The sequence below is a fragment of the Pecten maximus genome, chromosome 1 (genome assembly GCF_902652985.1).
Source record: "Pecten maximus chromosome 1, xPecMax1.1, whole genome shotgun sequence".
In the NCBI taxonomy this organism is placed as follows: Eukaryota; Metazoa; Mollusca; class Bivalvia; order Pectinida; family Pectinidae; genus Pecten; species Pecten maximus.
In genome coordinates, this window is record NC_047015.1 from 55257368 (window position 1) to 55273794 (window position 16427).

The following is a 16427-nucleotide window of genomic DNA, read 5'->3' on the forward strand; positions in this document are numbered from 1 at the left end:
TGTGTTGGGGGGGGGGGGGGGGGGGGCAAATGTTAAATAATGCCTGGCAAACAAAACAAAACCACAATTTTCTGCAGATGACCAATCACTGTAAATAACCCTTTCACGCCTCTGCAAAATCCCCCCCCCCCCCCCCCCCCCCCCCCTTCAACAGAAAGCCAATGTAATCGTCATGACAGATGGAATTGTTCATCAATAATGATAAGAAGAAGATGAGGAAAGCATTCTTACAAACATAAAGAGAAGACTTGGTGTGGAATTCATAAACATCACCCCAAAACGGACCGTGTTTAATAGTAGGTCTGTTTTCGAATGTGATTGGCTGAATAAAGTGAGTATTTGTCCGAATGATTGCACGTGCGCGGCTTATACAAACGCCAATCTGATTTTACTTCCAGGTGATTTGCAGTTGCAATATTATTGTAAGCGTGTGAAATTTTGGGTTTTGAAAACTGTGAAGTGATAGCAAATATACATTTACCCCATTTAAAAAAAAAACGCGACAAAAGCACCACGCAAATGCGACAGGACGACAGAATTTTTTATATCGCATTGTCGCGTAATATTGTCGCACGGCGCACTGTCGCTCTTTGCTTGTCGCTTCTGCTGCTAATCGCATGGCGTGTGTGTGGGAGGTGTGGGTGTACGAAATGGGCGAAATCAGCCACCAAAGAAAGAGCTATAAGATGTCAAAGTTGTAAATTACAATTACCTTCCAGCCATTTTGTTTTCCAGATCTGTAATTGTGCCGAACGGCCCGCTGCTGAACTGCTCTTCGCATGGCGTGTGTGTGTGGGTGCGTTGGGGGGCAGTGCGAAATGGCCGAAATTAGCCCCCATGTTCAAATTGAACATGCCCAAGTACATGTATATGTAACAAGTTGAACAAATTGAAGAAATTCGAGAATGGCTGCAGAATCTTTTCTGGGAAAGGGCGTTAACGTCACCTGTTAAAATCCAAAATGGCCGCTTGGCTGCCTTTTTGTATTCTGGATCAGACTCAAAATCGAATGGACACAACTGTAGACCGATGGAAACCTATCTGTGAAGTTTGACGGCAATGGCGGCTATCTTGGATTTCGGACCGATCTGACAAAAAACAACAACACTTGGTCAGGACCACCTAAGGATCATTTCAGGCGAGTTTTAGTTGAATCCTATTGGTGGAACTATAATATTTTTGGTATATAAGCTATAACACGTGCAATATGGATACATTAATTTTTCACCCCTTGGAGAGACAGATCGAAGACCTAATCCACTGTCCATGTATTATATTGAATGTAGGTTGGGTATTCGTGCCAATACTCTTTGGGATTACGAAGCAAAATGACGATGATAAAAGTGGGCGTATTCATTTTGCTTCGTTATTTCGTTTTGTCGCTGTTAAAATACGATAACGACAACTTTCATTTTGAGATAACAAAATTGTGTTCACTACATTATTAAAAGCCAAAATCGTGTTCAATACATTATTAAAAGCCACTATCTCTTGCCATTAAGTTTTAAGCGTTCGTGTGTAAAAGTAATAACTTCAAAAGACGAAATTTCCAGCGGAAGGTCTTGTCACTAAGCTATCGTTGTTAAAGCACACAGGGGCCATTTTCCCATATCATATCCAGTTTGCGTCATCCTCTTTGATCCACTCTTAGAGACCATTAGCGGTTTGACGTTCGGTCTTGTGCACAGGTATAATAAATTATTAAAAGACTTTCAGCCATTTGTAACTGTCGTCGCTAGCACATAGTACACGAGGTTTATTTTACATACTACAATGTATATCGATCTTTGCTTCAGTTCTCATTAAATGGGGCCGCGGTGGCCGAGTGGTTAAGGTGTTCCGACACTTTATCACTAGCCCTCCACCTCAAGGTTGTGAGTTCGAAACCTACGTGGGGCAGTTGCCAGGTATTGACAGTAAGGTTGGTGGTTTTTCTCCGGGTACTCCAGCTTTCATCCACCTCCAAAACCTGGCTCGTCCTTAAATGACCCTGGTTGTTAATAGGGCGTTAAACAAAACGAAAACAAACTAAAAATCTCATTAAATACAAGGTTACTAAAATTCCAGTTAATCAATAACTACCTACAGAGAGGAAACGTCAAAATGTCTGACTAAATCAAACGCAGTCACATCCGTTGTCCATTGGGGATACACATGTAGTCGTATTAATTCGGTCAAACTTTCAGGACAAACAATATATTATATAGCTTGATACTAAAACAATATTAAAAACAATAATAAATTTCCGTATAATATTGATTAGAAATAGAACCGTCACGCGAAATAGCAAAAATAATTAATTTAATGAAAAAATATTGATTTTTCTTCGTTTGTAATTTATTATGCTACTCTAACAGAACACCAACTGATTTAAACATGGTCATATATTTCGGATAAAGTTGCTACAAGTGTATTTTTACCAATAGAAAGATTGTCATTTTTGCTATAAATCAAGCTAACTAAAGCAGTGTGTGGATCCCTCGGCCCTGAAATGGTACCGGTTAATACTGGGTACTTACAACCGTGTTTGTATAAACGTCATCCCTCTCAAAGCCGTACAAACAATCCGGCACGCCATTGTTTACCTATCGTTACGCGTTGTCAGTCCAGAAATTCCACCATTATTTACTTTCATGTTCATATTTCGTTTGAAGGCAAAAACAAAAACTATGTATCATTTGAAACGATTGTGCAGGGGAAAGTTCGATCGACCTATAGATAGTAAATCTATGTACATTATATCGATCTGCGAAATAGTTTTTGTCCAGCTGGGCGATTCAAATTAGCGAATAGACAGTCTAAATTTTCAGTATATTAAACAAGATTTCAAAATTTTATCGTTCACTCTGACCAAATAATTATGTAACAAGAGGTTATGCATATATCAGCATGATTTACGCATGACGGAACATAATATCAGAAATATGAATATATATTTCCACATGATATATTCAAATATAATGTATACATTTGGAGACATGGTGTTTTACAGTGGTAATACGCAGGGGTAGGCGACCGAAGGGTCGCTAGTTCGAGTCCTGGCACGGGCGCTGTATTGCCTAACTGAACAAGACACTTTACTCCGTCGTACTCCAGTTGACTCAGCTATAAATGAGTACGTGGTAGGGCAGTGCAAGAAATGTCGTATGTAAGTCATTAGCGACGAAATGGCAGCTCCGGCTGTATGCGCCCCAGGGTTTGGTTTGTTTGGTTTGTTTTTGTTTAACGTCCTATTAACAGCCAGGGTCATTTAAGGACGTGCCAGGTTTTAGATGTGGAGGAAAGCCGGAGTACCCGGAGAAAAACCACCGACCTACGGTCAGTACCTGGCAACTGCCCCACGTAGGTTTCAAACTCGCAACCCAGAGGTTGGGGGCTAGTGTTAAAGTGTCGGGACACCTTAACCACTCGGCCACCGCGCCCCAGGGAGTTGAGAAAGACATCGGCCGGGAACGCTAAAGGCAAAATAACCACGGATAATGATTTGTGAACCACTTTGAGACAGCTATGTTGATGTTTTAAAGCGGTATATAAAGCTTCAAGTTATTTTAATTATTAATATTATTTCTGGATTCTTTTTCCAAGTCTTTCGACACACCTACTTACAATGTATACAACAAGCATTACACTGCGAAACTACAGCTTTATGATGTGTACATTTGGAAAGTATTATGTCAGATTCGGCATACTGATTCATACTTACAACTAAAGAAACAATACCTGCGGAACACAAGAAATCAAAAAAAAAATCTATGTAACCTAGAAATTATAGGAAAATATATAAATAACGCTGGCACACGATCCGCAAAGGCAATTAACTTGTCTATAATTGATATCAATTGATACGGAAACTAAAAATAGTCAAGAAAACTGATACACGCATATATATAGAAATTTTTTTTTTTATAGAATATGTTCACTATTTTGCTTAGACAATATGCTGATTTTTCTGTACTCATTTCAAGTTCCTTTTTCCTAAGCCAAGAAATTGTACAGTTTGACTACATTTTTTTTATTATTAATTACACAGTAGTCTAACATGCTTAGGTATATGTTTATGTACTGTATATTTCATCACTATTTACAAATGTTAAGAAATATAACGAAAAAACATCAATTAATCATATATTTCAATTCTATAGATGGAATAGGCCAATATCATACTATTGCCCCCACCCCTGGGGGCCTCATCCTCCCACAGAGGGTAAGGTACTCTCTCGTCGAGTCGTAGATTTTTGTTTTATTCTGGGTTGTAGCCATGATGTTTTTCTTTAGCACTAAACGTATTTCTGTCATTGATCACCGTCGTGCACATTTGTGGAATTCCAATAAAGTGAAGTTTCAACAAAACATTTACAAATACTGTTTGATGATAATATAGATGCTCCCTATATCTGATCAACGGATACCTGAGATCGATATGTCAATACCGATATTCCTTCTTTGTTTGATCTAGGTGAAGACGAAAGTTGCCGTGACCTTCTGTTTTAATGCTTGAAAAATACGCCAGATAGCAAATCGATGAACAAGGGCGGTTATAAATTGTCTTTAATCGTTTTCAGTTATGTTTGACCTTTCTCAAAGAACAAAGGAAAGGAACAAAATGCAAACCTTAATTCCTGCGTTCGGACATCAGAAACATGCACAATTTCTATTGGTGAAATCTATGTCCGAACGATGATTATATGAGTGTTGTGCCTACATGTAATGAAATAACACCGAATGTACAGTGAAAAGGCGATATATACAAATACCGTATGTCTTTGTCGGGTAGTTAGTGATACTCCGGGTCGAATTAAGAATTTGCAGGACTTTCAAAATACTGGAAGAACTTTGGTTTATCTTGAGAGTAAAACTGCCGTATTAATGTAAAGATTATAACTTTTACCTACTTGGGGGAAATAATATTTTCCAGTAAGTTTAATTTTGACGACCTTAACTTGACTTAACGAAGGAATGCCCCTTAAATTCAAAATATACAAAAGTAGAATGAAACATGAACAAAATAAAGGCCATCACATGTACATGTGCTCGGGAAGGGTGCACAACTTCCGCCATATATATATATATATAATATGTCAAATTGGAAATGCCCTGTTATCAAGATGAGAACTGGGGTACGTGGGAACAACGAATTTGCATCAGACGTATTGCTGAACTGCAGACACGTTATTACCATACAAAGAAATAGAATACTTCCGATAAAATAAGTATGACTCATCATTTCATTAAATCTTATGTTGTTTCACAGAAAATTTCGATACAAGTAACAATTAATAACACAGCGGTCACCCAGCGCAAGTTTTGTATGTGGATGTATCGGTGATCGCACTTTCTGACCTCGGCATTAATTCTTCTGATTAGGATGGATGATTAAATATGCAAACTGAAGACATAAAATTTTCGCATTACTAGCCAACATGGTACGTAATGTGGTCTATTGGTCTGTGCAGAGACTTGATATACAAGTCTCTGGTCTGTGTGAGGGTGGGAGATACATGTGTACACATATACATGTATATGTGTGGCATAAAGATAAAGCACCATAGGAGATTCTTCTACTCACAAGTTTGACATTTGACAAAATATACATCTCAAGATATCATCGTGGAAATCCAGAAACATTGCTACAGTCGGTGGAGTTTACAAATTGTTAGTTTATACAGAGACCTATATACTAGGGATTCGCAACAAGCTCATTGGCTTACCAAACGTCACCGCCGAGCGGAAGTTCGGGTGATTTATCCCAGAGTGCATTGCTGCTCCTACTGTTTAGACGCCATATTGAAAGTACGCCTGAAACACGGTCAGCTTTATCACAGCTCATAGAAGACTATTGTCCGATAACCAATCACGGGAATCAAATGTAAGTGTAATTTTTTTATGTAAACTGGTGTTTCAAACGTATTCCGTCGTACTTTATGTTCGGAAGACTGCACATGTGACCGTTCAACTTCTTTTCACGGCGATTACCGTGCTGGTTAGCTTATGTCGGGCCGCTTATGTCTGGGGTTAAGGACAGTGCTACATGGTTTCAGTTTAACTCCTTTTTTATTTATTGACCAATTTCAAAATGGTTTTCAAATAAGTGTTGCTCGATAGTTACTGTATCGCGTTTAGTCAAATTTGTTGTGTAATTCATTGTGAACATTTAGTTATTGCCCAGTGAAAATAAGTAAACAAAACAAATGATGGTTATACTGTGAATGTCTGGTGTTAAGGACATGTACAGTGCTACATGGTTTCAGTTAAACTCCTTTTTTATTTATTGACCAATTTCAAAATGGTTTTCAAATAAGTGTTGCTCGATAGTTACTGTATCGCGTTTAGTCAAATTTGTTGTGTAATTCATTGTGAATATTTAGTTATTGCCCAGTGAAAATAAGTAAACAAAACAAATGATGGTTATACTGTGAATGTCTGGTGTTAAGGACATGTACAGTGCTACATGGTTTCAGTTAAACTCCTTTTTTATTTATTGACCAATTTCAAAATGGTTTTCAAATAAGTGTTGCTCGATAGTTACTGTATCGCGTTTAGTCAAATTTGTTGTGTAATTCATTGTGAATATTTAGTTATTGCCCAGTGAAAATAAGTAAACAAAACAAATGATGGTTATACTGTGAATGTCTGGTGTTAAGGACATGTACAGTGCTACATGGTTTCAGTTAAACTCCTTTTTTATTTATTGACCAATTTCAAAATGGTTTTCAAATAAGTGTTGCTCGATAGTTACTGTATCGCGTTTAGTCAAATTTGTTGTGTAATTCATTGTGAATATTTAGTTATTGCCCGGTGAAAATTAGTAAACAAAACAAGAGAAAAAGATGGCTGGTATATATATATATACTATCGTCTATTTTGTTTTTAACTGGAAGGTGTATATAATTCAAACTATCCATTAATTATATTCAATTCAACTTTAATATCATATTTATGATTAGATTAGTGATTTGATAGCTATAATCTGTAGAATTTTATATAGTATAATCATGACTTCTGTTAACACTGATCTCATGAATAATAAAGCCATTTTTGAAAGAAATGCATTAATTGAAACTAATTGATAAAAGCATAAATCAGTCTAATGTAAATTAAATTAAATATTATACTTTTTGTAAATTATTTAGTGTTTCAACACAGATATTTGATACAGAATTGCAGGGATTGATCGAGGAATGAGTGTGTTGGGATATAATAGCTATATCTTTTGCACATAGCAAAACATTAAATACTGCGGTATATATTTTATTGTATTGTGTGGGAAATTAATAAAATCAAAATGTTATATATTTTTCCCCCCATTATGACCGATATATAACCCCCCCCCCCCCCCAAACCTTTGGGGCATTGATCACACCTCACCTTTGATAAAGACATTAACACCTAGTCATGGGGCATCTCCTAATAAACTCAAAGGGGGTCCATTCAGACTGTAGAGTATGTACCTGTACTTCTGGGTCTACAGGAAAAAATATTGTCATGGTGATCACCCGGGCTGCCCCAATCCATCCAAACCATAAGGACATTGGCCACACCTTTATTACCTTTGAGATATACATCAATCAACAGGTGTGTCTCATTGTCAACACCTGTCCTGAGGCTGGCCATGTCCATCTCCCCAAAATACCAGAGTTCACTAAAGGCATGCTGTGCAGTATACAATCTAAATATTTACCTGTACTCTGGAAGACAAAAATCCCTCAGGTGTGTCCTCATTCCCTAATTAAACTTTAATGTGTCCATTCATATTTAGATATATATGTTTTAGGTTAATTTTGAATTTACGAATCTGTTTAATCAACATTTGGGGTATATGAATTATCTGCAGGGTATTTGAAATTTGAATGTTTCAAATTTAAATCTTATAGAAGCTTCTTTGCCTATTCTATACCATAATGTATCAATACTTATTAAACTTGATTTTTTTTTCAGAAAGCCAAAGAAGAAAAGATCTACCATTGGCACATGACCTATCAAAGTTTTCAATACTAAATAATAAAATATTATCAATCATCAAACATGACGGTGTTTTTGTTTGTTTTTGTTTTTCATTTTACTTAAGACTTTTGCTATAGCATTTGTCTAATAAACAAGAAATATCTCTAAAAAAAAGATAAAAGGCATAGTTTTATTGCTGGTTTTTATACTGTAAAACTGCTGGTGAAATAAATCAACGAATCACTGGTCTAGTGGTGGGTGCAGATGAGCTCTAAGGCCTATAGGTATATAAGATATATAACATTAAACAACTACATATGTGTACAGGAGAGTGTTACATACATGTACATGAAAACTGTTCAATATAAAATTATCTACACTAATAAATTTTGTCTTTTGCAAGCCAAGTATAGATATTAACCTAAATTTGACAACTCTCTAACATTATTAACAGATAATAGTTGGATTAATTTAAAACAGAATGTCTTTTGTAGTAATATTGTTTTATACATTTTACCCTCAGATCTGTATATAATGGACACATCAAAATAAAATGAAACTCGCCCTCGATGTCACCCAAATCACAATTGTTACAGGTTCTATTTCTTTGGGTAATATTATTATGTCTACCTATTTCTATATTTAATTTATGTGAGGATGCTCCACATACATTTATATTTAGTTTCTATAGGTTTAAAACTGTACACAGTGGCTATCTATCAGATATCGATATATAATCTACCTTTCGAAGAACTAGATGTCTGTTAACATGTTTTGTTTTGTAACATCGGTCAATCTCTGCTCAATGCTTTTAAAAGCATAGTCTACTGGTGATTTAGAATAAAACATGTACTCAATACCTAAAGCGGCTAATTCATTCTTAATGTCACATATCCACACGTCATTCTCATTTACCATTTCATCAAGACATGTTTTCAATACCAGATTACCCGACTGTTTCACCAATATTTGAACACTCTTAATTTTCTCATAATAGTTAATGGTAATCTACCCAATTCACAGTAAACAAAGTCATTGCAAGTTGATTTAGGCACCTTATTAAGTTCAGTATTTTTTTTTTACAGAATTTCTAATGTACGCTTTCGACATCTGGTGCTTTATGAAATCCCTATATTTCCGATGCATAACGTAAAATACTGTTTACATACGAATCAAATATAGAACAATGAGTTTCTACATTCAAGCAATGATTTCTAAGAGAAGTTGTCAGAGAAAATAAAGCTTTTCTGCCTTGTTCTGCAAAATGTTTTTGTGTTTTGTAAAACTTCCCATTGTAGTTGAACAGCATACCCAATAATTTAAAACTGTCAACAATTTCTATATTGTCATTATTATTCATTATTATATTTCCATGGCTCATTATTTCTTATTTGTCCACAATTTCTAAACACCATGATTTTAGTTATATCAACATTGACCACCAGATTCCATTTTATGATATATGCATATAAAAGAATCCAACATAATTTGTAAATCTTCTGGGCAGTTAACAAATAAAGCCATGTCGTCGGTATACATTAGCAAGAAAAGATCAAGCATCTGTAATTCAATCACAGGGGCATGTCTAGTTTTATATTACAGAAATAGTCATAAATACCTATATATATTGTCAATATATATAGGTATTTATGACTATTTCTGTAATATAAAACTAGACATGTCCCTGTGATTCAATACTTGGACAGTTGTCATTAATAAAGTGTATTTAGATACAAAGAAAATAACACAGGTGATTATATTTCCCCTTGTAAGAGTCCGGTATAATTAGGGAAGCACTGACTGAAGTCAGTATCACTATCGAAAATATAAAAATCGTCGTCAGTATATTTCTCTATACATCTAAATTTAGATCATCGTCTAATGGCAGAAAATCGGACGACATTTTCCATGTTTTTCTATATAAATCTTTAACGGAAAAATGGTGCTTTTTTCGGTAAGACACTACTTAAATATCGTTGTTCACATCTGCCGATATACATTACAGTGCAAAGGTATAACTATCGCCAGTATGAAGTTATCTCGGCCAAACGCGGTGACACTCTTGGCACGGCACATATGTCACTAATATAAACAACTCTGATATCCACCTATTGCGCAACCGCAGCGCTTGGTCTCGCTAGATCTCGTGCTAAATATACTTCCGGTCATGAGAACAAAAGGTGAGGTCGTGACTCTGCGAGAAAAGCGGTTGTCGCGAATCCCTAGTATATAGGTCTCTGGTTTATATGATAAATAAATATGATTGGAATCGCAAACTGAAAAAGTACTAATACAGAGTACATGTCAACCTCGATAAAACTGTAGACTAGAGACGTCCCATAAAATATTTCCAGTAGAGCGTTTTAATTTGAAAGTTCTATTTTTACAATACCCCGCTCGCATGTTATTTCTGCTAGAATAGTTTAACTGCTGTACGTCCACCGATGAATGTACCTTAGGAATCCTAAATTGGCTAAACAACATCGGATAAAAAAACGAATACATTTCGATTGTATAGTTAGAACCAACTAGGGCGGGATGATGCCATAAATAGCTCGGAGTCCCAGGTAGATATCACTTCGATTTTCCCCCAGTCATCCAGCATTAATCAGGCACTTTTTTTTCGCGGAGTAATTTTACCGCGAATCACCCAACTTCTCGCCGATAGCTTATTGATTCTCGTGTTCAGTGAGATGTGACGGTATCGTGGCGCTGTCACAACACGTTTGTCGTCTGTCAAGTGGTTGTACCTGTGGTTTGTGTATTGCGGGTGGAATGTAGAATGACAGGCAATCGTTAGCCAACTATTATAGAAGGAAGAGGTCAGGATTTCACAGGGACAACTTAACTGACGAGAACCTGGGATATATTATTGGAATTTGTACACAGAATGTCCTGATTTGTTCGCCATTTTCGGTTTCGAAATTATAACGGTTTAGAAACCTGTTAGTGTTTACAAAGGTGTTTTCTACAGGTGTCACGTTCTAAGTACATGCGATCATGCTTTTACCAACTTAATCGGATAAATTAACTGGAATAATGGCAGATACGAAAAACAAGGGTGGCGGAGAGCAAACGCTTGCGGTGGGTATATGTTGTTAATTTCTAATGTCTACAGTACTGTACTGGGCAGGTAAACGGCACACCGTCATTTTGACAGATAGTGAAGGTTTTGGAATGATTAATCTATCTTTACATGCACATGTAGAATCTAGATCAAATTAATATACGACATGAACTTACAAACATTGCCTGTGGAATCAATTGATTTTCTTTTAATCTTTTAATTAATTTACAGGTAAAAGGGAGTTCATTCAACCATAATCAAACTTTTTGATACATGTCTAAATCAAAACTTCACAATTTAATTTATGCTATGTATTTTCCATTTTTAATAAGTAATAAATAGAAAGTGTTAGTAGTTTTTTAACCAACACTTGGAAAATATCACGTTTTATATCTTTTTCTCTGTGATTTTTAAGTTAATTCAAAAGTACAAGGTCTGGTATGTTGGCGGTATCTGCCATCAAGTCTAAGCTTACAGTAGTTTATAAGGGTTATAAATGTCAGTGTATAATAATTGGCAGTGTTTACTTTTAATTAACTTCCTTTTTCATACTGTTATGTTTGTAGGTACTTCTGTTATAGCTATATATGTTTGGTTAAATTCCTAAATTCCGACATATTGTAATTTAATACATAATTAGAAAATTGATTTCTGTTTTTGAAGACTCTTACAACATATCAATACTATTTGTATAGACAAGATTTCAAACAAACAAATTCTCACTATATGTATAAGTCTGTTAATGTATGATGTAAAGAAAGAAAAATAATGGAATTTTTTTGACCAACCAGTTTAGGTTTCAATGTAAAGTTCTTCGTTGGTGTCGGATATTGATGGTTTTTGTGGTGGTAATTTTGGTAGAGTTCTCTGTTGATAATATATATCAACTAAATCCTCTGTAAAAGGTAAAAGATTTGTTGATCAAATATTAATGACCAGTATTTTTGAATCAAGTCTGGTTGAGATGTTCTTGGATTACATGTTAACACTAAAGAATTTTTCTTTCTTATCTTAGGGAAATGCTGACGCTTTTGACTTACTAATTCGATCAATTCTTGCCCATCAAATATTATATTTTATGCACAAATTTAGACAGATTTCAAATGCAAAATATGGAGCTGAATCCATTTGATACCGAGCCCTGCCTTGCCCGAAGGTCCTATTCAGTATTGCCAAAGCTTAATGGAATCAGGTATCGCGTTATTGCGCCCAAGTAAAAGATTTCATATATCATTTTGGCATACTGTTAAACTGTTGGTTTGCCTGGTGGTGTAATAAACTCATTTCCAATGATTGGAAGCAGCTGAGATTCATCGGCTATGTTAGGTTCGTTGGGTCATCATAGTTACTTCAACATGAATATTTAACAAATTTTGATTCAAGTCTAATTAAACCTTGCAAGCTGCTTATAGTAGTTATCTTTCTGCAGTTTATGGGCCCATGAAATCAGAAAGAGCAAAAGCTTTTGGATACCATGCATGTTTGCTCCGAGGGCTAAATTGTAAAGTATGAAAGCTGATGATGAACCGTTGTTCTGTCAATCAAGGATGGATGCTTGCCAGTTCTAAGTTATAACAAGTTAGCTGGCTTATTATTATTATTCGACTAGATCTCCAGGGTATTGCACATTTTGATGAGGCTTGCAGGAATAGCATTTCTGGAGATATGAGGAACACAAGTTTGACCTAATACACATGTATGTATGTATTAAACATGTATCCGAGTGATGACAACTTCTTACCGATCAAACTGATTTTTTAAGTGTGTTATATAAATGACTTTACTGTAAGTATACTAATTTTGGGACACTCAAATTTTAGCCATACAAAATTTAAACAAGTTCGTTCAATGATTTGGCCAACATTTTTAGCGATAGAAATTTCAGTCCAAGCATAATTTAGCACATTGCTTCTAGCATGAAAAGTGCTAAAATAATAGTATCTAGAGCTAAAATATTACAATATTACAGTACATACACCGTAAGCATGAATTTTATTTCGGCTTAGAAGCGGGCATTTGCGGCATTAAATCCATGTCAGCAGTATCTTCCAAAGGAACTAATATGTAAGACACACATGAAAACAGGAGGAAGCTTTAATTTGTTTAAGAGAGGAAATCACCCTTTTCGAATTCGGGAACATTTTCGAAGGAAATGAAATTTCTGATTCACTGTGTGTTTTAAACAATAACACTTTTCAATAGCTCTGGTATACATTTTGTATCAATATTTAATTATGTCTGAGAGGACTTAAGTTGTAATGTATGTATGTTAATGAGTATGGTTTATATTAATATTCCATTAACGGTGCTAGGTCTTTATCAGGTGTGAATACATTATACAGAGCCAGCGGTTAAGGCATAGAAAATTTATAACACATTTTTCAAGAATTTACCTTACAAATTACCAGTTGTGATACCAGGCATTAAGACCTATTCTGTAAATAAATGTTCTGAATAAAACAAATTTGTACATGTACATGTGTTGTCACAGATTTCATAAGAACCATATATTTTCAGTCTAAAATTTCAGTTAAATTGGAATTTAATTCCCTTACATTGATTACTGGTATACAGTAGTTTATGCATATCAGGGATTGATCTAGAATTTAGGGGCAACTACCTTTTTGCACCATAGAGAAATCAGTCCTGAAAATGGGAAATTTTAACATCACAAAGTTTCAGTTTTTTGGCATTGAAAACACATTTTCCAAGTAAAAACAGCAAATGGTTAATTAGGAAGGCAAATCTGGAGTATTTGGAAATATTATTGCCATAAAAATGAGGGAAAATACAATATTTCAGTGAATTTAACAGAAGTGTGAGGGGGAAAATGAAACAAAATCTTCAGGAGAAACTACGTATACCCATAAACGGCAGTAAAAAATCCCTAGATTGATCCCTGCATATAAAGAAAACTAGCACTGAAAGATCTAGAATGTAATTGTGTATATGTATGATCTGGTATTGGTGTACATGTACTGGCTGTATACCAGGGATATAATCTTCTCTTTATGTTGAGATATAAATGTGCCGTCTCTCCATAAATTGTGCCAAATTGTCCAGATCATGTCTGAAATATTGATTTAAATATCTTAAGTGGAATGACAGTTTCTTTTGAAATGATCTGATCAAGTGGTTTGTGTATATGTGTATAATGTTTAATGTAAAGGAGATGGGTTTTGGGTTGATAAGAAAAGGTACCCGGCCTGTTAAGGAGATGCATGGAAAGAATAAATATGTCCTATTTTACGGTTTTGACAGATATCCTGGGAAAAAAACAAGTCAGATATGATTATCACTTTATCCTCGGACATACATCTAATCTAAGACTGCTTTATTTGTATATTTAATAAATTGTATTTTTATAAGGATGCTGTATACATCGCTGACAGCACATGCGCTGCTTCTCACACAAAAACCGCATAAAATGGTACCATGGTATAGAAATGGATACCAAAAAATGAAAAATTAACAGTGCCCATGCCAGAAATGAGTGGTTTTAAGATCAATATATGTACATATTATAGAGGCAATTAAAAGCCGTATATATATGTAATTTCTTCTGGATGCGATTCATTATTTGTTCACCTCAAATTTGAAATAAGAATCTAAAACTTTTGGAGGGTGTTTATCTTATATAAAGCATGTATCTTTAGGTATTATATAGAATATATATATAACAGCAAGTTCTTGTTTTAAACTGATCATAATTTTGAGATGATTTGATGAATCAAAAGTGTATGAGGGTGTATTGGGCAGAAAGTGTGTATTGTACCCTGCAAAGCAAGATACCAACGTCACCATGCATATCCACAAAGCGAGTCAAGCGACGTATAAAAAAAAGCGTGGTACATTAAAAAACAAAATCTGCCACTTGGATCTATACCCGAGGTTGCAATGTCCTTTTCTCTATTGACAGAGTAACCCATTGTTTTGTTTAATTAGGAAATACTTAATCTGGTAAATATTTTGGTTGATATTGACTCCCATGGTTTTAATTTGTCTTGCAGGTAGCTCTCCGAATTCGCCCTTTAAATGAGGATGAAACTATGATGGGGGCTACTACAATCGCCCACAAAGTTCAAAAGAAGGTAAGTAAAACACATTTTTCTGCATCAGACATTTCTAGTCTTATCCTGTCTGCAGAGGTGCATGATATTATACAATGATGTCCGTTAAAGCAAGCACTACTGTATGTATTCATTCTGGAATGCATTCAGAAGATATATTATGAAAAGATAAAATTGACATTTAGAGCTCATTATTTAAAGCCTTTTGAATGTGGGTAGCATGGCTGTGGTTTAATTGTGACTTCATCCACGATTCATCTTATACTTTATGAACCAGGTATAATATATGATACAAAGGATTGCATTTCTGATATGGAAAGCCTGGTGACATTTATAATGGAGATGTACCTGCAATTTCATGTTGCATGACCCAGTAACTGTATGTGACCTGTGCTGAATATGACATTTCTAGGAGAGCAAGATGATTCATCTTGTTTTAAAGGTTTTCTTTTGACAAATTTTATTTATCGATTCATTTTGGACTGATGAAGGATTTATCTAATAATTAGTTTGAAATTAGAAACTGGTCACATCAAATGGGAGGTCTGTAGATATATTATTTAGACTTGGAAAAAAAAAATTAATTTTGATATTTCCAATGCAATTTCCTTATAATATTTAAAGCAATATGTCTGCGCTTTGCTATACTTCTTGATCTGAAGATAATTAAATGACACTTTGTACATTATGATAGGACATGTCTACTTTAAAATACAAGGGTTCTTCACTTTATTAGATGTTTACCTTGTCTCAACATGTATAGCCAATAAAATGTAGTACATGTAACATCTTTTTGGTTTACTTTTTTTCATTAATCAAATGAGTTAAAGAATAGCATGAAAGGTATTTATTTTGTGTTGAGTTGTCAGAATGAAGGTCACTTTGTCAGCATTTTTAATGGAATTGTTATATTAACTGGGCCACTCTAACATGAAACTAAACAATACCTGTTTACTCTAATTGTTATGTAGGCCATAATCACATGTACATAACTACCGCATGAAAGGATCCAGTCGTGCTGAAAATTTGTTATTGTGAAACAGAGTTGCAAGTCTGTGACTGTGGAGGATTCCATTGGCAGTCACATGATGAGATCTATTATACATCCGGGTTAGAATATTACTGTCTGTTTATAGTGTTTAGTCCGTTATTATCTTAGTCTACTGGTACTCTTTCTTTGATACTTTGTCACAAGTTCTTGGAGCTTGAATATTTAGCTAGTTTTCAGTATATATCGGGGCTTTTCCTCACTGGTTTTGGATGGGGCCTTTTTGTCTCATTTTAGAAAGAAAATTGGTGAATTTGGAAAGATTTTTTTAGGAGTAAACTGAAAATTTGGACCATTAATA

General features: G+C 35.0%; 1 protein-coding gene across 1 annotated transcript in view; it reads left to right on the forward strand.

The window, feature by feature from the left end:
* Positions 1–10635: 10635 nt before the first annotated feature.
* The window catches only part of LOC117338412 (kinesin-like protein KIF19), a 50384-nt gene continuing 44592 nt past the window's right edge, over positions 10636–16427 (forward strand). Inside the window, exons 1-2 of the mRNA XM_033899771.1 lie at positions 10636–11025; positions 15019–15099. Of these exons, the coding sequence (XP_033755662.1) occupies positions 10981–11025; positions 15019–15099 (126 nt within the window). The 5' untranslated portion in view covers positions 10636–10980. The remainder of the gene's footprint in view (positions 11026–15018; positions 15100–16427) is intronic.